Source organism: Callospermophilus lateralis, chromosome X (genome assembly GCF_048772815.1).
Source record: "Callospermophilus lateralis isolate mCalLat2 chromosome X, mCalLat2.hap1, whole genome shotgun sequence".
Taxonomy (NCBI): domain Eukaryota; kingdom Metazoa; phylum Chordata; class Mammalia; order Rodentia; family Sciuridae; genus Callospermophilus; species Callospermophilus lateralis.
In genome coordinates this window covers 206042-230179 of record NC_135325.1, presented here as the reverse complement: position 1 = coordinate 230179, position 24138 = coordinate 206042, and the positions used below count along the sequence as shown (strand labels likewise).

Sequence of the window (24138 nt, the reverse complement as noted above, 5' to 3'; positions counted from 1 at the left end):
TCAAGGGCTCACTGCCCTCTTCAAAGGATGATTGCTGGACACTCATCAGAGACAGATGAGGGAAAGTACCCTTTTCCTAACAAAGTACATTTTCCAAGAGGCATTCTGATATTTTTCCAGCCAGGGTAGAGGCAGCAAAGAAACAGACTATGTAACCAAAATGATGTTGGTAGCAGAATGCTACCTACTTAGCTGAATGAAAATACATGTTGGTTTATCTAGTGACCATACATGTGCTACAGAATATGCCTGACTTCCCACATTCTTGGGGATCCCATACAACTGCTGATCCTGGGCACATTTCTGCCTGCCCCAGGTGGTCATCAATCTGAGGATGGAAGTTCGTCTTCAACCTCAGAAGTTCAGTTTGGATCCTTGTGTGCAATTATTGGAATTTGAAACATTCCTTAGGAAATTGTTCTTTCTGAACTTCCTCTTATTCCACAGTAATTTAATCCCCTGACACTTCAAAGTAAACTTCTCTCGGCAAGCACTAAAGATACTACTAGCATATTCCTCAGACATGAAAATAAATCCCTTTGCTAGGAGCTGATGGATTAGAACCAGTCAGTTGTTTAATGATGTCCATCCTTGTTATTAAGGCACAAATTCTGGTTTGTGTTTGTTTACTATATACTCAAGTTCACCAGTTTTTAGACTTTTTGAAGAGAAAATTCACAGAAATATCACATAAAAACCAAGAGTAATAGAACATAACAAGGGGCTTTGGAGGGTGAGTAATGCTCTGTTTCTGGTCCTGGGTGCTGTTTATACAGCATGTGTGCTTTGTGAAAATTCATCAAGCTGTGCACATCTCTGTATAAATAATATATTCTAATATTTTTTAAAAATAAGCGATAATAGGACTATTCATAATAGCCAAAAGGTGAAAACAACACAAATGTCCATCAAAGGATGAGAGGATAAACAAAATGTGGAATATCCATAGAATGGAATAGTATTCAGCCACAAAAAAGGAATGAAGCACTGACACCTATTACATCACAGAGAAACCTTGAAAACACCATGCTCAGTGAAAGAAGCCAGATACAAATGGCTACACATTCCATTTATATGAAAAGTCTAAAATAGGTAAGTCCATTGAGACAAATACCAAATGAGCAGCTTCCAGGAGCCAATGACTTGTATACTTTAAAATGATCCATTTTTATATTGTATGAACTTGTCCTCCATTTTCCCAAAATTTAAAAGGCAAAAATAACTCAAATGCCAGAGTCCATGAAAGAAAGCTCTTTAGGAAGGATTTTCAAAGTATATCTGAACTGATTTAGCAGAGTGTTTTAAAAAGAATGAAAGCTGCTCTGTCCTCTGATTCTAGGAACAATAATAACAGCTCACAGGAACACTTTCCATGAAGAGAGGACATATACAAGGAGCTCCTGCTAGCCCCAGCCCCACCCAGGCCAGGGACACGCTTACTCTATGTTTTCATCCTGTGGTCCTAGTATATAGGGTGCTCATCACACCATCTCCAAACACTGGGTTTGCATGTGTCTCTCTTAGAGTGGTATGTTCTTTAAGGGCAGCATTCTGTATCAGGCTCTGTGTTCCTGGGACTTAGCACAGTGCTCAGGATACAGCTGAAACTCAAGGCATGTTTGCTGATCCCTTCAGGCCAAACCTGGGCTTCTTCCACTCCCTGCTATCATTCAGCTGACAGATAAACTTCTGCTTACCCCTGGTCTGTGAAGGTGATGAGGCAAATTTGATGCCTAACTCTGTCTCCCATAAACTGTGGGTCTGACAAAGCCATCTATGGCCTCTGGGCCTTAGCTAACCTTGATTATAAAACGAGATTAAAATTTCAACTCCACAAGGTTGTCGGTTATTAAGAGAATTGTATCCTGTTGATTAAAAGAATGTCAACCACATGAGAACATACAAGAAAGTTCAGTTCCCCTCCTTCTCAGATCACAATTTTATTTTGGAGAATAGTGTACTTTCCCCAGAAAGACACAGAACCCCCCCTCCCCATCGACCCTCCCCTTCACTTACCTTCATGCCAAAGGTAAATATTGTAATGACGATTTTGAAGATCAGTGCCAGGGCCAGCTGCCACATGGCTGTGTAAACCCCAACCCCGGCTGGCCGGTCTGGAATGTCATCCACAGGCCGAGTCATGTTGGGGTCATTGATGTAGTCGCAGAGCTGGGAGGACTCAAGGGCCCCACAGTCATTGAACAGCTCAGAAATTAGCTCACTGGTGCTCTGGCGCGTGTAGGGGTTGGGGTAGGCAATGATGGCAGTGATAGCTGTCACCACGATGACCTCCAGTACCGGGTACTTCCCCAGCCTGGTGGTCTTGCGCCTCCTGCACCAGGCAATGTTGCAGCGGGTGAAGAGGGTTCCCCACAAGCCCCCAAAGACCCCAAGCAGGATGAAGGGAAACAGTTCAGCCATGTACCAAGGTGTGTGGTATTCCACGTAAAAGAGAACAAGGCGGCTATTTCCAAAGGGGTTGATGGATCGCAGTGTGAAGGCTGCCACCAAGGCTGCAAAAAATGACCTCCACAGGGTCTTCAAAGGAAAATAGTAACTGACCTGGGACAAACAAGAAGAAAATTGGAGACTGGCCAGAGAAAAAGCAGCTCAGATCCCTTTCCCTTGTGTCAGTATCTATCTGCTGGCACTTAGCAGGAAAAATACAATCTAAGACAAAAGATAAGTGGCACATACTTCATCAGTCTAGGTTTAACTGTGACCAAAATGCACCAATAAAGATATTTAGGGAATCTAATGTGGAAAAGCAGCCTAGATACTATATTGATTAATCAATATAGGTTTGAGTTAATATTTTTCTTTCTTTTTTCTTTGTCGGGGTATTGGACATTGAACCCAGCGGTGCTCTACCACCACTAAGCTACACCCCCAGTCTTTTAAAATTTTGAGCCAAGGCTGACCTCAAACTTGCAATCCTCCTGCTTCAGCCTCCTAAGTTGCTGGAATTACAAGCATGCAGCACTATGCCTGGCTTGAGCTATGTTTTAAGAGAAGTAAAGAGCTAGGGGTGTAGCTCAGTGGTTGAGGGAACACTTAGCATGCTTGACACCCACCCAGGGTTATATCCCCATCACTGAGAGAGAGAGAGAAACAAAAATATTTACTCATAATATTGCCAATAGTGTTCACAGCACATAGGTCCTCCAAAATGCAAATAAAACTCTGGATTTGATTCTATAGACAACAGAAGGATGAAGGATTGGAAAATTCTGGCCAGCAATATATATATGGCACACGAATTGTGAATGGTTTTTACCTTTTAATAGTCAGAAAAGAAAAAAAGCAACTTATGACATGAAATATCTATTCAAAAGAAGAACAGTTTTTGTGCCATTTGAGAATTACATGAAATTCAAATTTTGATGTCCACAAGGAAAGCTTTTGGGGCACATAGCCATGCCCACTCATGGAGGCACTGTCTGGCTGCTTTCCTGCTACAACAGCAGAGTTGACTGGCTATAGCAGAAACTGTGTGGCCAACATAACCTAAAATAGTTGTTTAGCCCTTTTCAAAAAACATTTGCCAATCATATGATTGATCCACTCAGTTTTCAAAAACAAAATGGAACCCAATTTGGTTATGAGAAAGAAGATACTATAAATCTCCCCCAAAATTATATTGGCAATATTTTTTATTGGAGCTTTATGGTTATACATAGTAGTTGAGTTCATTATGACAAACTCATACATGCATGAAAATCAATTTCAGTTCATGATCCTTCCCTTTTCCCTCCCAATTTCCCTCCCCTCTTCCTTCTCCTTCCTTTACTCTACTAGCCTTCTTTTCACTCAGCTATTAATTTGAATCTGATTGGTTGTTTATGTATTCTTATCCTTCCCTCCCCCTTTCCTTTATTTTACTCTCACTTCTGCATGTGAAAAAAAAAAAACATTCAACCTTTGAGTTTATATCACTCTTAAAAAAATACTTGAAAACATATCTAATGGTGGAAATTGTGGCTCCTCAGTTAACTGAAGGAACCTTATTCAGTACTTCTGTGAGTCTAATCTCCCAAGGGTAGATGAAGGCTTTCTGCTCTGCCAACCACCCACATATGTCTTGCCACTCAAAACCACAAATGCCCTCACTGCTCCTTCTCACCTCCTCTAGACTGAACAGCACACCTCCGATGGGAGCACCAAAGGCCACAGACACTCCAGCAGCAGCAGCAGCTGAAAGTACCTGCAAAGCAAATCATTATAAGTATGCTCTGTGCAGGTGAGCCAAAGGCAGGGGTCAGGGAATCCAGGGCCCTGAGAAGAATCCTTCCCCGCAGATGGAAGCTGAGCTGGCTCACCTCACGCCTTTTGCCCTCATTTTTGCTGTACTTGGAGAACAGGCTGCTGAAGAAGTTGCCACAGCAACAAGCCACATGTACCAGTGGCCCTTCCTTCCCAAGGCTCAGGCCAGATGATACAACCAGCACCAGGGTGACTGTCTTGATTAGCAGGGTCCACTTCCCCAAGTAGCCCCTGATGATAAAGCCACTCAAAATGGTCTTTATCTGAAACAGAGGACAGAGAGCAAGGGAGAATGAAAAGCTTCCAGCCATGGGTAGAAAAAGAACTGTAATGCATCTGAGCTAGATTCACTAAAGCACATGAAGAGAAGCTATCTTAGTTTTTGATGTGTCTTCAATTTGATATTATATTAACAAAAGTTTGAATAATAGTAGTCCCCATGCTTACCCACAGGGATATAGTCCAAGACCCCCAGTGCATGTCTGAAACCTCAGATAGTACCAAGTCCTATATATACTATGTTTTTCTCTATGCACACATACCTATGATAAAGTTTAATTTAAAAATTAGGCACATAAGAATTTAACAATAACTAATGATAAAATAGAACAATTATATCAATTAGAATACATTTTCTGTTCATGTCTCCCACCCAAAAACGTAATGGCTTTTCTATTTTAACTAAGCATTCATCTACAACTTATGACCATAACTTTTGCAGTTCTAGGAGCAACAGCAAAATCAGCATGAAATGTTTCTTTCCTCTTCATAATTTCATGGGGAGAAGATTCATTCTTACCATCGAGTTTAACAACCCCAGCATTCAATACTTTTTCTTTCCATAAGTCAAGAACATTCACCTTTTCACTTAAAGGAAGGACTTTACAACTTCTCTTTGGAATATGCAAATTGTCAGCATCACTACTCTTATGCTTTGGGGCCATTTTTAAGTAAAATGAGGGTTACTTGAACAGAAGCACTGCAATTAATCTGATAACCAAGATAGCTACTGACTAATGCGAGTGTAGTGTACCCAGCATAGATAGACTGGATGATTTATGCTCCAGACAGAATGGAGGAGGAGGATAGGAGTTTTAATAATACTATCTAGGACAGTGTACAATCTGCTCTCCAAATTTTTCCCTTCCATCAAATCCTACCCTCTTGTATTGGAAAAGACTGAATACAGGGAAACATCCTGCTCCATTTTCAGACTTGCTCCACTTCGCCAAATAATGACTTTCTTCCTATAGGCACATATGAGCCTTTGTGTAATACATTTAGAATTCAACTGGATACTAATCTTGGTGATTAACTTTGTATACTGAAGTCCACTTCCCTAAATGGTATTTTTTAAATTGCTTTTATTTTTTAAATACATGACAGCAGAATGCATCCCAATTCTTATTACACATATAGAACACAATTTTTCCTATCTCTGTATATAAAGTATGTTCACACCAATCATGTCTTCATACATGTACTTTGGATAATGATGTCCATCACATTCCACCATCATTGCTAACCCCCTGCCCCTCCCTTCCCCTCCCACCCCTCTGCCCTATCTAGAGTTCATCTATTCCTCCCATGTTCCCTCTCCCTACCCCACTATGAGTCAGTCACCTTATATCAGAGAAAACATTTGCCACTAAATGGTATTCTTTTGCATAGATAGAAGCATCACCATAGCAAAATAACTTCTACCTCCAACCTCTCTCATACTTGGCTAAAATGGAGTGAGGGTTCACTGCTAAGGTAGCAATTTGCAAATCTCTAATCATAGATTAATTAGATAAGAATTCAGTGAAATTGCTGGTCAATTTTGTTTTCCCATTGTGTAATACAGGATGGTACAATGTTATCTCTTATCAGTGTCATTTACATAACTTCAAAATGCCTCCTTCTGAGCAGTGCTCTGCCATCTAAGCAATTCCTCAAATAGCTATTAAAATCCTTCTCAACCTTGATGCTCATCAGAATTACCCAGCAAGTTAGGAAATATTGAGAATTGGCTCTCACTGCAGAGATCTGCTATAGTTGATCTGGGGTGCATCCAAGTATAGGAAGTTTTATAGCCTCCCCAGGTGATTCTAAAGTGCTTCATTCCTGAAAAGAGTAATACAGCTATTCCTAATTTCTCGATATTTCAGGGACAGCCCTGAAACACTCTGTTTTTTTCACTAGCTTTTTCTACTGAACATCAGGTCAACTTTGGTGATTTTGGAAAGGTTATTGAATGAATCCTCTAATTTTAAAGGTCTGCAGACAGGACCATTTTCACCTCAGAAATTATTGATAGAGATATCTTTCTTAATTCAAGGAGAACAAGGAGAGAGTGAGGGGAAGGGAAAGGAGAGAGCACACACTTGCACACACACACGCACTTGTGCATTCCCAAAAACTCTGAGAGCTCCTTCCTCTAGAACTTACACATGAGATCTCTGAGCCATAATCAGATAGTATTTTTTGAACTAGCCTTGAACTAATAGCAGACCAACTAGTAGTGGTTAAACTAGTATCTAACTAGTAGTAGTTGGCCTGATTGAGCTTGTGCTCTGGGGAATCTGAGATCCCTTTATTTAAGGGATGTTTTATTATGCCTGCCACAATCCTGCCCTTTTGTGTTGTCTCGAATAAAATTATCTGTAATTTTTTGTCAGTTAGTTAATGTGGATTTGGACCCCAGGGTACAGTTTAAAAGCATAATACCATTTAGAAAATTACAAGCATCTAAATTACCTGAGCCTTTGCCAGCCATGACATGTGGCGAATTGAACAGTGTAATAGGTATTTTATAATTCTCTAAAATGATTTTATAAAATTGTCATGATCAAATTAGGAGCTAAAGAAGGCAAATTCATTCCCAGTAGATGCCAAAATCCAATCACTTTCTTTAATTTGAATTTGTAGAGACTGAAGCAAGCAGGGCTTTAATGCAGTGGATTTGTGACTGGGTGGTATTACCCTTAAAACCAGAACCCTTTCTGGTTGATCAATATTTGCACAAGTGTTCATGTTTTGTAAGGAACAGAAACATCAACTCAGAGTAAGTTTCTGAGAGGGAGGATGAGCACTTTTAGAAACATGCCTTGGGTTGGGGCATAGCTCAGCGTTAGAGCACTGAAGCCTTATGCGAAGGATTTCCAGCTTTGTAATGATAATAGTGAAAACTTTGCTACTGATGAGTTATAACCATACTTAATTGCAAAACTTCCTTTGGTTCCTGATACTTGAAAAGATTGAGGTGAACACTTTTATAAATAGAAAAATGAATCTATTACATACTTACCTATGCTTAAAAGAATGTTGATAAAAGAAGCACCCACAAACCCACTACCAAGTAGAAGAGATAAAAGAGTGAATACCCTGTTTGCCTCCCAAATGGAACCTTCCTCCTTCCCCTCACCCCTTCCAATCTTTTCTCTGCCTTTCTTTTCTCTTTTTGAGAACAAAGTAACAGAGTAACAGGATTTATTAGAGTAATAGAAAGAAAGCAGAGCTACCAAAGAGGGAGGGGTCCCAAAAAAGGGATGCCCTCTCTTCCTTTCTTGACCACGTTAGCACATATGTTGTTTCAATTTGACTATTTGTGGACTTTATATGACTAGAATCATATTTTACATATTCTTCTGAAACTTACTTTCTTCACATGATGTCATATTTTTGTCAATGTTTCCTGTACTTTGTCACATAAAAAACTTAAATGCTCAACTCAGTATTTGACTCCTTTTGAGTTCAGCTATCTCCAATAATGATGCCCACTTTAGAGAAGAAAAATTCACAGAACCCTCAAAGACAGAGCTCACGTTTGAGCTTTCTCTCTCCATGAGATCACCAGCTGAGCCACACATCTCTGGTCCTTAGAGGGGGAGGAGCCTGCCCATGGTGTCTTATGTTGCTGCTTTAGATTTTCCAATTCTCCACTGACCATCTCCTTATTTTGGAAAGGCCTGAATCAAAACACTGACTGGTGGGCAGTGGGTTCATAAAATGGGATGCCAATGATGATCTGTCCTTTTTATTGTCCAGGGTGCCTTAGGCTTTGGGCACCACATAAAATACAGTCACTTTTATATAACACCTGATTTGAAAATGCAAATTGGTCCCAATGCTATTCATATATTAGAGAGAAACTTGAGCATAAAGGAAAGTTTGTGTCTGTTAATACACAATTTCCTCCAGAAAAAAAAATATGAGGTGAATGCAGAAAACTGCACCCAGTTGAACAGAGCCATGTAGAAAAACAAAAATTGCACATATTTCACACATGTACCAGTCCATATGCTAGCCATGACTGTATACCTGACATCACAACTTCCCCTCTGATTTCAGATCACCCTCAGTTACGGTTTGGATCTGGAATGTCCCCCAAACTGTTCTAAGTTTGGTCCCCAATTTAGCAATGTTCAGAGGCAGGGGTCTTTGGGAAGTGATTGGATCATAAGGCTTCTAACCTTATCAATGGATTAATCCATTGGCAGATTGATAGCTGAATGGGAGGTGGTGGAAACTGTAGGAGGTGGGACCTACTTGGAGGGAATGAATCCATGAAAGCAAACCCTTGAGGACTATATCTTGTCCCCAACTTCTTTCTTTCTCTTTGATTCCCAGCTGCCATGAGCTGAGCAGCTTCTCTGCCATGCCCTTCTGCCATAATGCACTGTCTCACCACAAGCCCAAAGGAACAGAGTCAGCTTACCATGCACTGAAACTTCTGAAACTATGAACCAAAATAAATATTTACTCCTTTAAGTTGTTTTCCTCAAGTCACAGTGATGAAAAGCTGACTAACATACCCTCCTTCCACCCCTTCATAGGAACTCATAAGCTGCATCCCTTCTGATACCCACTTCCATAAACACACATCAAGTTTTTTCAAGAGTGAAACACAATCGATCAACAAGTATATGAAACAATAATCAACATCTCTAGCAATTAGAGAAATGCAAATCAAAACTACTCTAAGATTTTATCTTACTCCAGTCAGAATGGCAATCAAGAATACAAGCAACAATAAGTGTTGGCAAGGATGTGGGGGAAAAGGTACACTCATACATTGCTGGTGGGACTGCAAATTGGTACATCCACTATGGAAAGCAGTATGGATATTCCTCAGAAAACTTGAAATGGAACCACCATTTGTCCCAGCTATTCCACTCCTCGGTCTATATCCAAAGGACTTAAAATCAGCATACTACAGTGACACAGCCACATCAATGTTTATAGCAGCTCAATTCACAATAGCTAAGCTATGGAACCAAACTAGGTACTCTTCAACAGATGAATGGATAAGGAAAACATGGCATATATACCCAATGGAATATTACTCAGCCTTAAAGAAGAATGAAATTATGGCATTTGCAGGTAAATTGAAGGAGCTGGTGCTGAGCAAAATAAGCCAATCTGAAAAAAAAACAAAAGCCGAATGTTTTCTCGGATAAGTGGATGCTGATCCATAATGCAGCCGGTAGGGAAGAATGGAGAACTTTGGATTGGGTAGAGGGGAGTGAGGGGAGGGGAGGGAGGGTGGGGGTAGGAAGGATGGTGTAATGAGACCGACATTATTATCCTATGTACATGTATGATTGCATGACCAGTGTGACTCTGCATCATGTACAGCTAATGGAAGAAGTTGTGCTCCGTTTGTGTACAATGTGTCAAAATGCATTCTGCTGTCATGTATAACTAATTACAACACATAAAAAAATAAGTGACATATGTATTGTAGAATTTACATATTTTTTAGCCATTTGACATGTGTACCACTGCATTACTACTATTTTTATTTGGGTCCTAATTTTTAAATCTGTGTCACTGGGGAAGTTTTTTTAATGCTGTTATTTTAATAATGTCCTTCATGATACAAATTTGTTAAATTCTTTTTCCTAATTGCTATGCATTGCTCTGTGAGCTTTACACAAATTATCTCATTTAAAACTCAAAATGGACCCAAAAAGTAGAGTGGAAAAGTCTAATGGTTGTCTTCCACTGGGGAAGTTTTTGAGTGTTGTGCCCTTCTAGCCCATTTTCCCCATAAACCCATGGTTTCTACTGTGCCATTCTGCACAGCAGTAATTTTTCAGAGTACATATGTCTCATTATAGCAGAATTGGCTGCACTGAGGAAACAGGATGGTAATACAGCTTTTTTTTTTTTTTGGTTCCTGAAGCAATATGTTAAAATAAACCATCAAAATTCAGTGTGGCATATTGACTGTTTCTTCTCTTTTCTGAAATAAGACCGTGTTGAATTTTTCCTGTGACCATCTTTTAATCACTCCACCTCTTTCTGTAAACTAGCTGGACAATAGTCAATATGGGAAGGCACCCAGAAGGGTATGGATCCATTGCCATGACTAGCCTATAACTCCACCTCTAAACTCACTATCTCCACTGCCTGTGGGCATTGCTGAAGTGCCAAGCCAAAGCAGAACTGAATTGCATTGATTAAATGAAAATATAAGAACTTCAAACATTATTTCTGGTGAAAATTTTCATTGTCTGGGCTTTTTTGGGAATCAGCTCAGTTATCATTATTCTGCCCAGTCAATTCTCCTAGCTTTCAAATTCAGTCTCAGGTATTCTCCTTGATGGATGAGGTCACTTCCCTCCTACCCTGGTCACATAAAAGTGCTGAAAACATTTTACAAGAACTCTAAGTTCACAGGGCTACATTCCTAGTGCATGCACTGAAAGAAGAATTAATTTTTTCAAGATTGCTATTACCTTGTCACCAGAAGAGCAAAATGTGGCAAAGGAGTTTGAAGTTCAGTAAATGTTCTCAGCAATGATCCTCCAGTATTGTCTGTTTTCACATTACATCATAAATGCACTTATGAGTTATTACAGTGCCACATTTATGTAGATGGTTAATGAACTCTGATCTCACATGCTACAGAAGTTCAGTCTGCTTTATAAAGATAGGCATTTAATCATCTAAGACACAACAGAGCAAAAATCCTGAAGATAGAGTATTAATCCTGAAGTCAAATTTCTGAGTTCAACTTACAGTTTACCAGCTTTAGTGACCTTGGGCATGTTACTTAACCTGTCTAGCCTTTAGTTTCATTGATTGTTAAATGAAGACTGATAGTACTTACCTCATAGGCTTATTGTGAGGAATAAATGTGTTGACGGATGCTAGATACTTGAAACTATGCTTGGCACTACAGTGCTACACAATTATTTGCTACTCTTATTATTGGTACAAAAGAAATTCAACCACAACTCACCTCTGGTATACCAGAACCACAGGCGTATGGCGCAAATACACGCACCAGAGAGACTGCCAAAAATGCAAACAGCAATGCCCACAGGATGTACATTAAGTAGTTCAAAATGTAAGCGCTGGCACCCTAAACAACAGACACAAAACAAGAAAGAAAACATGAGCCACAGCAGACCTGAGCAACTACTCAACCCCACACCCTCCATCTTGAGATGAGACTGAACTGGTTTTCCCTGTCCCACATAAACAAAGGGGCCAGTGTTGGATTTGTCATTTTTTGCTATTGCTACAGTCACTACACACAAACAGCACCCAGTGTTCCTCCAGGAGTTGTTTACGCCTACCTTCCACTGGGTGAAATCTTTGCAGTAATGGAAACCACGAATGCTGCTGAGTTGTAATTACCACTTGCACTAGAGTTAATAAAAGGTGTGACACAGAAAACTCTGCCTCCAAGACTTGGGAAGATTTGTTTTGTCTTGTCTGTGGTGGGTTGGCCTCTCCTAGCTTTCATTACAGCCACACCCATACCGCAGCAAGACACTGCATTGCCAATGAGTAAGCTTCAGAACTGTGTTTTGGAAGACGGCTCCTCTAAGTATGGTTCATGGACCAGCAGCATCAGCATCACCTGGGAGCTTATTAGAGCAGCCCCACCCCAGAGCTGCTGAATCAGACACTATGGGCTGGAACTCAGCTCTGTGCGGTTTAACAAGCTCTCTGGGCGATTCTCATGCACACGAACATTTGAGAGGCACAATTTGAGTGGAAATGCTTGATCATCTCCTTCAGAATAATTCACTGAGCCATTTACTCCAAATTATCTGATGTGTGGAGAATGGTTTCTCAACCAAAAACACAGTCTGGGGTCTTTGGGTCAAGGACCTGATCTGCTGAGTGGAGACTTCATTTTTTTAGGCCTCAGCTTCTATCACCATCTGGATTACTCAAGTGAGGAGGAAAGGAAAGAGAGATCACCTACAAATTTGGCCACAGCCACAGCCACATGTATGCCTATTAAAAGCAACAACATGTTCCTGGAAGCTGCACTGCAAGCACATATATTCACACCCTATGTGGTAAGCAATCAGACTGAGAAATACCTTTCACCCACTTAAATATGGACTTTTTGGGGAAACCAAAAATAACTTCTCACTCTTTCAAACAGTAATTCTTTCAATCAAAGTATAAATCTGAAAATCAGTTGAAAAGATCGACAGCCATATTTCCCCTCAAATGTATATTGTGACTATGAGAGAAGAAATAAAATATGGAAGCCAGTCAATCCTGCCTGCCCACTACCACCAAACCAGGTAGAGAATTTCTTCTTGGAAGCATTGAGAATGTGTGAGATTTCAAGATCCCTGTCTACTTATGAGATGTGAAAGAATAAATTTTCAATTCCTCTGAGACAGAGGTTTAGCAAAATGGCAAAGTGCATTCCAAATGTCTTCAGCTGTGGTAAGTGAGTCAGACAAGAACAAAAAAGTGTGGAAGGAAGGAGATGTACAAATACAATACATATATCTTCCAAGCATAGTTCTACCTTGAAGAGTCCTCCCAATACCACTAATGTGAAGCTTGGCCACCAAGTGCCATCACCTGGCTTTCTGATTCATCAATGACCCCTATTCATTGTGGTAACCACTGAATTTAGTAAGAAGTTAACCCTTTCCAGAGCTAAGATTTTTATAAAGATCTGAGGCCATAATTGCCATGAAGATAAGCACTGGATCTGTGCATCACCACAACATTCTCTATGCCTAGACATTTTCTTCATAGAAGGTCCAGAAACATCCTCTGTAATGCAGTCATAAAATGCAATGGGGGATGATAACTGAAACCACAATGAGATACCACTTCCCACTCACTAGGCTAGGAATAATTAAAAAATATTAGCAAGTGTTGGCAAGAAGGTAGACAAATTGGAACCCTCATACACTGCTGGTGGGAATGTAAAATGATGTAGCCACTTTGGAAAACATTCTGGAAGTTCCTCAAAAGATTCAACATAGAGTTCCCATATGACCCAGAAGTTCCACTCATACCCAAGAGAAATAAAATGAATGTCCATGCAAAAATTTGCACACAGATGTTCATAACAGCATCATTCAGAGTAGCCAAGAAAGTGGAAGCAACTCATGTTCATCAACTGATGAATTGATAAATAAAAAGTAGTCTATCCATACAATGAAATATTGTCCAGTCATGAAAAGGAAGTACTGGTTCATGCTACAACATGAAGGAACCTGGAGAACATTATACTCAAGGGACACAAAGGGCACATTATACATGATTCCACTTATGTGAAATGTATAGAAGAGGCAAATCTATAGATAGCTAGTAGATTAGTGGTTGCCTCAGACTGGCAGGTTGGGGGAACATGGGAGTGACTACTTACTCATGGGTACAGGGTTTTGAGGGGAGAGGTAATGAAAATGTTCTAAAATTCGTTTATGGTGATAGTCACACAATTCTGTAAATATACTAAAGGCCATTGGATTGTACATTTTAAATGGAAGAACCATATGAACTGTAAAGTATCTCATTAAAGCTGTTATTTTTTTAAATGTAACATCTTTTCTCCTCTATTAGAAGGCATAAAAATCAACACTGGTTCTTTAGCATGATCAAAAACCACCCTTGGTAAGAAAAAGGCAGACAAAAGGCTTTTACATACATAAATAGACACACACATACACACACACACACACACACACACACACACACACACACACCATGTACATAAAACAGTAGAGAAGTATTTTCTTCCAAGTGAAGTTTCAGAAGTAGCATTAGAGCTAGAAGAAAACAAGCCATCCTAGAATTACACCAGGGACATCTTAAAACTGAAAGCAAGCAAGCACAGTGGCTGTGCCTATAACCCCAGAAACTTGGAAAGATGAGACAGGAGGATAGCAAATTCAAGGCCAGCCTGGGAAGCCTTGCAAGAAACTACCCCAAAATAAAATAAAAAGGGCTGGGGTGTAGCTCAATGGTAGAATGCTTGCTTGGCATGCACTGGGCCCTGGGTCCCATTCCCAGCACTGTGGAAAAAAGAAGGAAAAAGAAGGTAGAAAGCACGTGCATTCATGTATCACAGACTGGTGGGGATTCCCAGCCAGGCCCCTGCACAGACACCCACCTCTGACTGATTCACCAACAACTCTGACCACTTCTGCCACAGGGGGCACTTGTCCCTGTCCTCAAAAGTAGTTTCATTGGATGTCCAGCAGCACTGCTCATGGCTGTACCAGAAGGCAGACAGGCAGACTCCTTCCTTCAGGTCCGTCATCCAGTCGACTGCAAGATCGATGACCCCAGCCAAAGTGCCTAGAAGAAGCAGCACAGCCATTGAAAAGAGTTGCTCCACAGGGCAAGGGGACCATGCAACAGGCAGCAACCAAGAACATGGCAGCCACAAAGGCCCAGGTACCAGAGAGAACATGAATATATTGTAGGGCCGCCATTGGCATTGACATAGGAAACCTCTTTCATTAATCAGCAAGTCACATGAACACTTGTGGTGTGGGCAAGGCAGTTCCCCCACCCAATGGGAGATACAGAGGACTTACTGGCTTACACCAGGTATGTTACACTCTTATCTCACTTTACCAGAGTCAAGGGGCTTTGGGGATTCATCCCTTTCCAAATTTTCAAATAGGGAATATTCTCCAAAAAGATACAACCCTCTCGGTGGCTGCTGGGGCAGGACCTTACAATCACACACAGTAACATTTCTCACAGAAGCATGCTAATTCAGACAAACTGGAGGCACAGCAACAATGCCAGCCTCACACCCTAAAATGAGTAAGGCTTTGCCACCAAATACAAACTGCACTCGAGAAAACCATATTTATTAGAAGTTTCTGGACTTTTAAAATTATGGATAAGGGATTGTGGGTCTATATAAGTCAAAACTTATTTTAAAGGCTGTTGGAAGTGGGATAAAATAGAATGTGCAGTTGAGTGGCCCACAAAAGGCTGCCTCGGGTTACTTTCCAGAATCACCCATTCTAGTCTGTTATAAAAACAGTCCGTGTTTTCAGGCTTCTTAATACTTCAAACTTTTACTAGATCCTTATTACAGAATTGGTTTCACATCACTGCCAAAGGCATCCACACCAGCACTCCCCTCCTCCAACTCTGGAAACTGCCTGACTCAGTTCTAGGACCCTTCCCTGCTTAGGCCCTGGATCTCCTTCGTCCTCACTTCTTAACACCTCCCCTTTCCCCTGCATTTCACCCCTCCCTTTCTGATGGCTCCTTCTCATCAGCATTTAATCTTTAAGAAACAAAGCAAGCCCTTCCTGGTCCCACTTTCCCATCCAGCTGTCATCCTATCTCGTTCCTTCTTTTCTCAGTCTCATTTCCCCTCAGTCTAATTCGTTCCCTCCGTCTACCAGGAGAATCCTATGCAGCTAATGGCAAAGGCCTGTGCTCGTCTTTATCTTCTAGAAAAGAATCTACAAACTACAACCCACAGGCTGGATCTGGCCCACTGACTGTTTTTGTAAATAAAATTTTATTGCAACACAGCCATACCATACAATTACGTACTGACTGTGGCTGCTTTCAGGCTACAGTGGCAGAATTGAATTGCTGAGGCAGGAACTGTATGGCCCACAAAGCTGAAAATATTTACTCACTGGCCTTTTAAAGAAAAAGTTTGCTAAACCCAGGTTCAGACCTCTCAGCATCATTTGACATGCTAACACCCCATTCTTCTAGAAATGCCTCTTTCCTTGGCTCCCACAATATTGAACTCTCCTGGTTTCCTCCTAGTTATCTGTTTTTCTCTACCTCCCCTGATCTTTCCTACTCCTCTAAGCAACTTCTAAAAGGTTCATTTCCTCAAAACTTGACTCTAAACATTTCTCTTTTTATACTGTGCTCTCAACCTTGGCAACCTTATTCACATCCTTCCATTTGCTACTGAGCTACAATAACTACACAACCCAGCTGCCAGTCTCCAATGCACACAGCAGACATCACCAATCAATTGTGACACACTCCACTGGATTCACCTTCACAACCCTTTTGACATGCCCATGGCAGACACCACTAATTAATCATGACCCACTCTGTGGACTCATCCTCACAGACCTTTTTAATAGAGCCTCAGGAATCAAAACCAATGAATAGGAATCATCAAAGGACAAGAGTATAATTGCCTTTTGGGTCTATTGGCTATCTCTGCTCCAACTCACTGCTTCTAATGCTGAAATCAAGGAACTTTTCCCCAGCCTCAGCTCTGTTCCCAGCTGGGAGGAGATCCCTCCACCCAGGGACTTGTGCCAACTAGAAACCTAAATAAACATCCCCTTTCCAGACAATCATCACATCCTCACAATTCCTCCTCTGAAATCTCTCTTAAATTGTTCCATTTCCCTCCTTCTCCACCACTTCTGTAGCCATTCAGACCAACATTCTGGAATCATTTCTGGCTGGGCTGTACAAGAGTTTGCTCTCTGGTCTCCCTACTCCAGCCTTGCTCCCCTCCAATAGGTTCCCCACACTGTGGTAAGACATGCTTTCAAAAACTCCAATCTAATCCATGCCACCACACTTCCCACATAGAGGAAACCCTGCCATAGTTTCCCATCATTCTTGGGAGAACACCTAAATCCTCAACAGATCTCAGAACCTGCCAGCTGGCCACTCATCTCTCCAGCTTCATCTTTTTCTAGCACTAACCCCCTATGACCTGCCCACTTAATGTTCCTGAACCATGCCAGGCTGTCCTCTCTGCACCACCTCAACAAGCACTGCAATCCCCCTGACCAAGCAATCTCCTGCTTATTTTCCAGATGCCAGAATTTATATCACTTCCTCACAGAACTCATCGCTGATTTCCTAAGTCTGGGTTAGGTATAGTTCCCAAGTACTGCTGTGGCAGTCTGTCCTTCCCCCATCACCATATTTCTCACATTCTGATATCATGATTAGCTAGATGTGTGTGTATGTGTGTGTGTGTGTGTGTGTGTGTGCATGCGCGCGCATGTGCGCGTGCACATGTGTTTATACTTCCACTAGTTTATAAGTGGTGGAGGAAAAGGTTTTGCTGTATAGTTTTTGTGTCACAGGGTAAGTCAGGTCAGTCATCCAGACCCTCTATCTACTTCAAGTGGGCACAGACCTATACATGGTTATATCTGTCAGGTGCACAGTTGTAGCTATATATTCATGCTAAATGAATGAGTGTGATGTGTAAATTAATGGAAAACATTTTTTTTAAATCCTCAGATCCATTCATTCACTTAAAAGAGTGTTTATTGATCATCTGCTTACAATGTGCCAGTCACCAGCCCATGCACTGTGGATACAGCAGCAAACAAACAGAGCCAAGTCCCTGTCTTCGTGGAATTGCACCTTGTAGAGGGAGAAAGACACTAGGCAAAACAAGTACATCAGGGGCTCCATTAGAGGACAATAAATGTACCTGATGTGAGTGGCTCCCAGAAATTTGGGAGGCTGAGGCAAAAGGATCCTAAGTTCAAGGCCAGCCTGAGCAATTTAGCAAGATCCTGCCTTAAAATGAAAAATAAAAAGTGTAGAGATGTAACTCAGTGGTAGAGCACTGGCCTAGCATGTGTAAGGCCCTGGATTCAGTCTCAAGTATGAGGTGGGGGGAAAGTGATAAGTACTAGAGAGAAAACATAACACCCTAAAATGGTGTAGCCACTTCAGGAAACAATCAGGCTGTTACACATAATATTAAACACAGAGTTATCATTTGACTAAGCAATTCCATTCCTAGGGATATGCTCAAGAGAAATGAAAACATTCATCTACACAAAGACTGGTATACAAATATTCATATCAATGTTCAAAATAGCCAGAAAGCAGAAATAATGCAATTATTCATCAGTGGATGAAAGGTAAACAAAATGTGGTCTATCCATACAATGGAATAAATATTTGGAGATAAAAAGGAATGAAGTACTGATACATGTTATGACATGGATTAACCTTTAAAGATTATGCTGTGTGAAAGAAGTTAATCACAAAAGACCACATGTGTGATTCCATTTATATGAAATTTTCAGAATAGGCAAATATATAGAGACAGAAGATTAGAGGTGACCCAGGGATGAGAGGGGAGGCTGGCACCTGATAGTTAAAGGGTCTTTTAGGGGCAATAAAATCATTTTAAAATTGCTCATAGTGGTGGTTACACAACTCTTTGAATACATTAAAACCAAAATTCTACACATAAATGGGTTAACTATATGGTATGTGAATTGTATTTCAATAGAGTAGTTACATACATACATATAGCAAGTAAGGGGGATAGGATAGGCTCAGAGAGGGAAGGATGTGATTTTTAAAGAAATCAGAAAAAGTTTCAAATGGAAAATGATATTTGAACAAAGGCGTAAAGAAGGCGAGGGAAGGGTACTGCAGAGATGCAGAGTCAAAATTCAATGATCAGCCCAAATTGCATCACTTTTCATTCATTTATAATCATATTATTCCACACCCAATCTTTCTTGCCAGTCCTGGTTCTGACTGTGCTCTGGTGGATCCTTAGCTTTGTTACATGATACAACAGCGACACCCAGTGGTGTCTTCTGACAAATGCTCTGCAGAGGAGATACAGCTGCACTTCCCCATCATGGGAGTCCAAATAAAATGGTCAGGGTGCCTGTGAGGGGAGGACTGGCCAGGCACTGCGATGCCTGAGTCCTCTCCACCAATAGAACAGTAGTGAAAAGGCACAGCTCACTATATTTCCCCTCGATGTGCATCCAAATCAAAAGAACATTTAAGCCACATTTGTTCTCCATATCCTCCCATTCCTGCCCTCCTATATTCATCTGCTGGTTTGCTCATGGGATCTACTTCCTCTGTGGCTCTCATCCCTGGCTTCACATTAGAATCATGGAAGGAAAAGGATGGAGTCTGTACTTAATGCCAGGAAGTCTTCTCCGGAGAGGCTGTTTAATTGAAGCCCAGGCTGCAGTATATATCTTTTAAATTCCCCAGATGATTCCTCCTAAAAGAACTGATGGAAATTAGATCACAAGTGAAGCCAGCTGGTCAAAATCAGATACATTAAAGATATCCCAATGGGGCTCCTAGATTAGTCAATAAATCTAAGCTGTGCCATTTACTTCGGCAAGATGCAAGAATATTGATACTGAGTCTCTTCATTTCCCCTATTAATTTCTCCTTCCTAGGAGCCAAGAGTAATGATACACTGCAAGGTTTTATGAATTTCTTCTACATAAAGGCATCAAAATTCACAACAAACTCCCACTCTGCCCACTTTCAAAGGTCTTTATAGAAGCAGTCAGGTAAAATTGGTAGCAGAATACTATGTCCCCAAGACCAATTCCCTTTCTTGGTGGCTGTAATCATCATACACTGGAAAACACCACCGGGGGAAGAAGGATGGAACTGAAGAGATGGATAGACAGCCACTGTAAATAGTAGGAAAGCAAGCTACCCTCCTTACCCCAGACATTTCTTCTAGGCTCTTTGTGGAACATGGAGGCAGCCCAAGCAACCATGCCCTGCCTACAATTACCTTTGGCATAAATGAAAGATTCCCCAGCAATCAAAATCCTCTGTAATCACAAAATTATATCTGTGCCCTGTTAGTGTTCTTTCTTAGAGAACTCACTATATTCTGCCTGTATTATAGTCAATTTTAAAATCATAATTATTAGGTTGCTATATGTAGAGAATTTTTATTAAGGGGCTTTCTATATGTTGGGCTCATTTAAAAAAAATTCTTAGACATTAACCTTCACAGCCTCTTAAAGGAAAATAAGTTTCAGGCAACAATTTCCATGGAGAGCTGGTACATTTGGTTTGAAAAGGACAGGTTTTCCCTCCAAATAGTCATTCATTTACTTTGAAACATCTACTGCTCACAAACATGGCACTGGGATTACAAAAATGAAGGACGCAGTATCTCTGAGAGTCAGAACAATGTAGGGGATGGAGGTACACTGCCTGGGCCCACCTCAGATATTGTGGGTATCTAGCATTATTTTGAATGCAGTAGGACATTTACAGTTCATTTCAGGGTTTACCAGTAGTAGTAAAAGCCAGTCTCCTATGGTGTTTGGTGACTAGAGATAAAAATATTTCCATATTTTGCTGCTTCTACATAATCAAGTATAACAGATGTGAACTATATACTTTCAGCAAACTATAGTGTGGTAATCACCCACTGCTCTGTGTGGGAAGGGCCTATCAATGCTAAAATCACAGCTCTCCAGAAGCTATGTCTTGGGTTTGATAGATTTTAAGCTAAATATATGGTCATGTACTTAGCTCTTAGATATTTCAAGTAATAAATCCCTTGTGTTGGGGGTAAAAGAGAAACACTCCATACTCCAAATATCTTCCCAAAGAGTTGGTGTTTAGAGTTTCAGCATCTCCAGCTTTCCTTGGGAGTCCTGCATATCCTTCCACGTACCTGCCAGCAGACCAATGAGCAGCATCACCACCCATCCTGACCATGCATCCAGCAAACTCTTGATGAACTCCCATATGGACTCCTTGCTTTTGCTCGTTATCTAGAAACAAAGCAGACACAGCAGTTGATTGGAACACATTTTCTAATTCATGCTTCTTCCCTAAAATGGTTTCCTTGGGAAACAGAGTGATTGAGAAAATGAATGTAATTAAGCAACTAAATTCCCAGTTACATTATTCTTTCAGTAATGTACCACAGTGATCGGATGGGCTTTCTAATTCACAAAGCTATAAAGATGCCATAATAGTCTCCAAAGAATTGAAGGACCAAAAAAAATCACTTAATTAAAAAAACATACTAAATATGATTTGCTCTTTGATTATTTAAAATCCATTCTGAAGGGAGACATTGATTCAGAGTCACCAATTTGAATGTGAGTTACTACTCTAACTTATGTTTTAAGGTCTGTTCATTAAAAAGTCTACTGAAATAGGCTTCATTTCCTACTTTTGTTTTCAAGGTTAAATTTTAATTGATAGAACTTTGAATCAGGTAGTGTAGATCACAGTCGCCACAGCAGATAGATACATCTCTGCATATGGTAAGAACACCCCCTTTCCTCCTGTATTAAGAGAATCCTATATTCCTCTGAGATCATCATCCTCCTCACAAACCTTCAGATCAGAGGCCAGCAAACATTTTCTGTAAAGGGTCAGAGAGTAAATATTTTGGCCTCTGCAGGTCAAAGGGTATCTGTTGTATCTACCCAATTTTGCCACTGTAGCACAAAAGTGGCCACAGATAATATATAAATGAATTCCAATAAAACTTTATTTATAAAACAAGGCGCCAGCTGGCTTTGGTATGAGAGCCATAGTTTGATACTCTTGCTCTAGGGTGAAGGCTGCCCCATTACCATGTTTTTCCATGTTGAAACCCAGAGGCTGCATCATTTTTGTGCCTAAACAAGATTGTTACATATTCCATACACATCTCTCTTCCTCCTCTGAGCACTCACCACATCATTTGTTCCTCATCCCCCTCTGAAGCTGCTCTCCCTGAGGTCACTGATGGCTCCTACATTGCTGGTACACACCTAATTTACATCTCTGTGCAGAGGACCTTGTGAGCAGCCTCCTCCTCTCACTTGGGACCACTCTTGGCTGGTTCCCCTCCTTTTCTTCTACCCACTTCTTCTAAGCATTTGTCTCTGGTTCCCCACCTACCTCCCCCACATCTACTATATCTTGACATTCCCAGGGTCCCAACTGCCTCTTTACTCTCTATGTACCTTGGCTACCTTGACCATTTCTAAAGCTTCAGCATCCACTTACATGCCAAGGGCCTTTATTCTCTTTCCACAGCCCTAGCCTCATCCTTGAACTGTAGAATTCTATTTCCGGACCCCCGACCCACCTGCAGGCCAGCCAGGCAGCTCAGACTCAAAGCATAAAAAGCAGAACTCTGGCCTCCCTCTGCTATTCACCCTCCCCTTCCCTTCTTTTCTTCATCAAAGGCACCACTGCACCTGTCTGGCCACAGCCAGGTGTTCATTGATGCCACTCTGCTCCTGACCCCAATACCTCCTGTAAAGTCTGTCCATGTCTCCTCAGAATGTCTCTTACCCATGATCTCCTTTCCTCCATTAGCACTCCACTGCTTTGAGTTAGAAGTCCTTCTTTCTCCTAAGCTAACTTCAGAGTGTCCTGCTTCTCTTATTGTAATGCATCTTTATTGTATTCTGTGGCCATCGACAAAAAATACAAACCCCTCTCCATGGCCCACTTGGTCATTCCCAACATGGCCCCATTGCCCACATTTCCAGACTCATCCCTAGTCCTCCCCTTCCATAAATCCTTCACCAGACCCTAGCATCTCCCTCAATTGCCCGAATGAGCCATGTTGTTTCATGCCTTGGCAACTTATTTTTTTTAAAAAGTTCACTAGTGATGTTTAGAATCCTCTCCCCTCTCTCTGACTAGCAAACTCTTAGCCATCCTTCAGGATCCAACAGATCCATCCTTCAGGATGCCACCCTCTCTGAAAAACCCTTTCCTAACCATCCCTCCTAAATGATCCCTTGGATACATAAATGAATTGTGGCCCATTCCAATATATACTGATAGCCAACTGGATGCCAGGCACCATGATAATGTGTTTCACACACACGCACAATTTCATTTATTCTTTAGGTATAATTACCTCCATTCTCATGAATAAGAAAACTGAGCCAAGGAATGGCACCCCGAAAGTTACCCAGCCTAGAGGTGGCAAGGGAAGAATGTGTCCCAAATTTATGTGGTTCCAGGGTCCCCTCCTTGCCTCCACACCACATTCCCTCAGTCTGACATAGTTTCCCACCCAAAGCACCTGCTATTATAGTTCTCTTTTTAAATCTCTGGCTTTCCCATTAGCCTTTTTCTTCTTTCAAACCTAACCTGCGACCTAAGCCCCAGTTCCATAACTTGCATATGAAACATGGCACAGCCATTGCAGAGATCCCCTTTGGCATGGCCCTTACAAATGCCACCTACCTTTCTGTGTCTGTCAGTGTCCCGTGACTTCTCCCTCAGCCAGTCAATGGTGTGGAAGTCCTCATAAGTCCCCACATCAGGGAATGGCTCGTCAAGGAAATCCATCAGGTTTCCAGAGCCACTCATCGCTCCTGCATGGACCATGCTAAGTTACACCTATGAGAGAAAACTGGCCATTAAAAACATAAGCAGGACTTCTACTTGGACACTGCAGAAGAAGAATCATGGGCTCTGTTTTCTCATATAAGAAAATATTATTTCAGGATAGGCATTGCTGCTGTCATAGAATATGAACACTCCTAGGAGAATTCTGGGAGAGGTTCCTGAGAGTCTCTTCTTGCCTGAGCCTCACTTCCTATACATCTCTTCCCGCTCTGAGCACTCTCCACATCATTCCTCATCCTCCCCCAAAGCTGCCTTCCCTGGATCAACACATAACCTTGTTTTATGTGGGTTTCTATTTAATATGTATTGTTGATTAACATTGAACTCACAACCAATAGCACTATCATCATGATAAAGTTTCTCTAACATATATTTTCTACACAAGGCACATCAGAATCTTCTCACAATTAGAAATGCTAGATGGCACTCCAGTATTGTACTTCAGGGCCATTTTAAGCATTAAAATTACCAAAAAAAAAAAAAAAAAAAAAAAAGCAGAGAAATGTGGTAATAAAC

At 41.1% G+C, this 24138-nt stretch overlaps 1 protein-coding gene across 3 annotated transcripts in view; it reads right to left on the bottom strand.

Moving 5' to 3' along the window:
- The window catches only part of Clcn4 (chloride voltage-gated channel 4), a 73730-nt gene that overhangs the window by 24076 nt on the left and 25516 nt on the right, over positions 1-24138 (bottom strand). For 2 of the 3 annotated variants that reach the window (XM_077106384.1, XM_077106383.1), the window contains exons 3-9: positions 23458-23613; positions 20924-21023; positions 14636-14823; positions 11495-11617; positions 4320-4526; positions 4124-4204; positions 2017-2562 (exon numbers count right to left, since the gene is read on the bottom strand). In XM_077106384.1, coding sequence (XP_076962499.1) covers positions 2017-2562; positions 4124-4204; positions 4320-4526; positions 11495-11617; positions 14636-14823; positions 20924-21023; positions 23458-23601 — 1389 coding nt within the window. In that variant the 5' untranslated portion in view covers positions 23602-23613. The remainder of the gene's footprint in view (positions 1-2016; positions 2563-4123; positions 4205-4319; positions 4527-11494; positions 11618-14635; positions 14824-20923; positions 21024-23457; positions 23614-24138) is intronic. The other variant, XM_077106385.1, reaches the window with a different exon arrangement.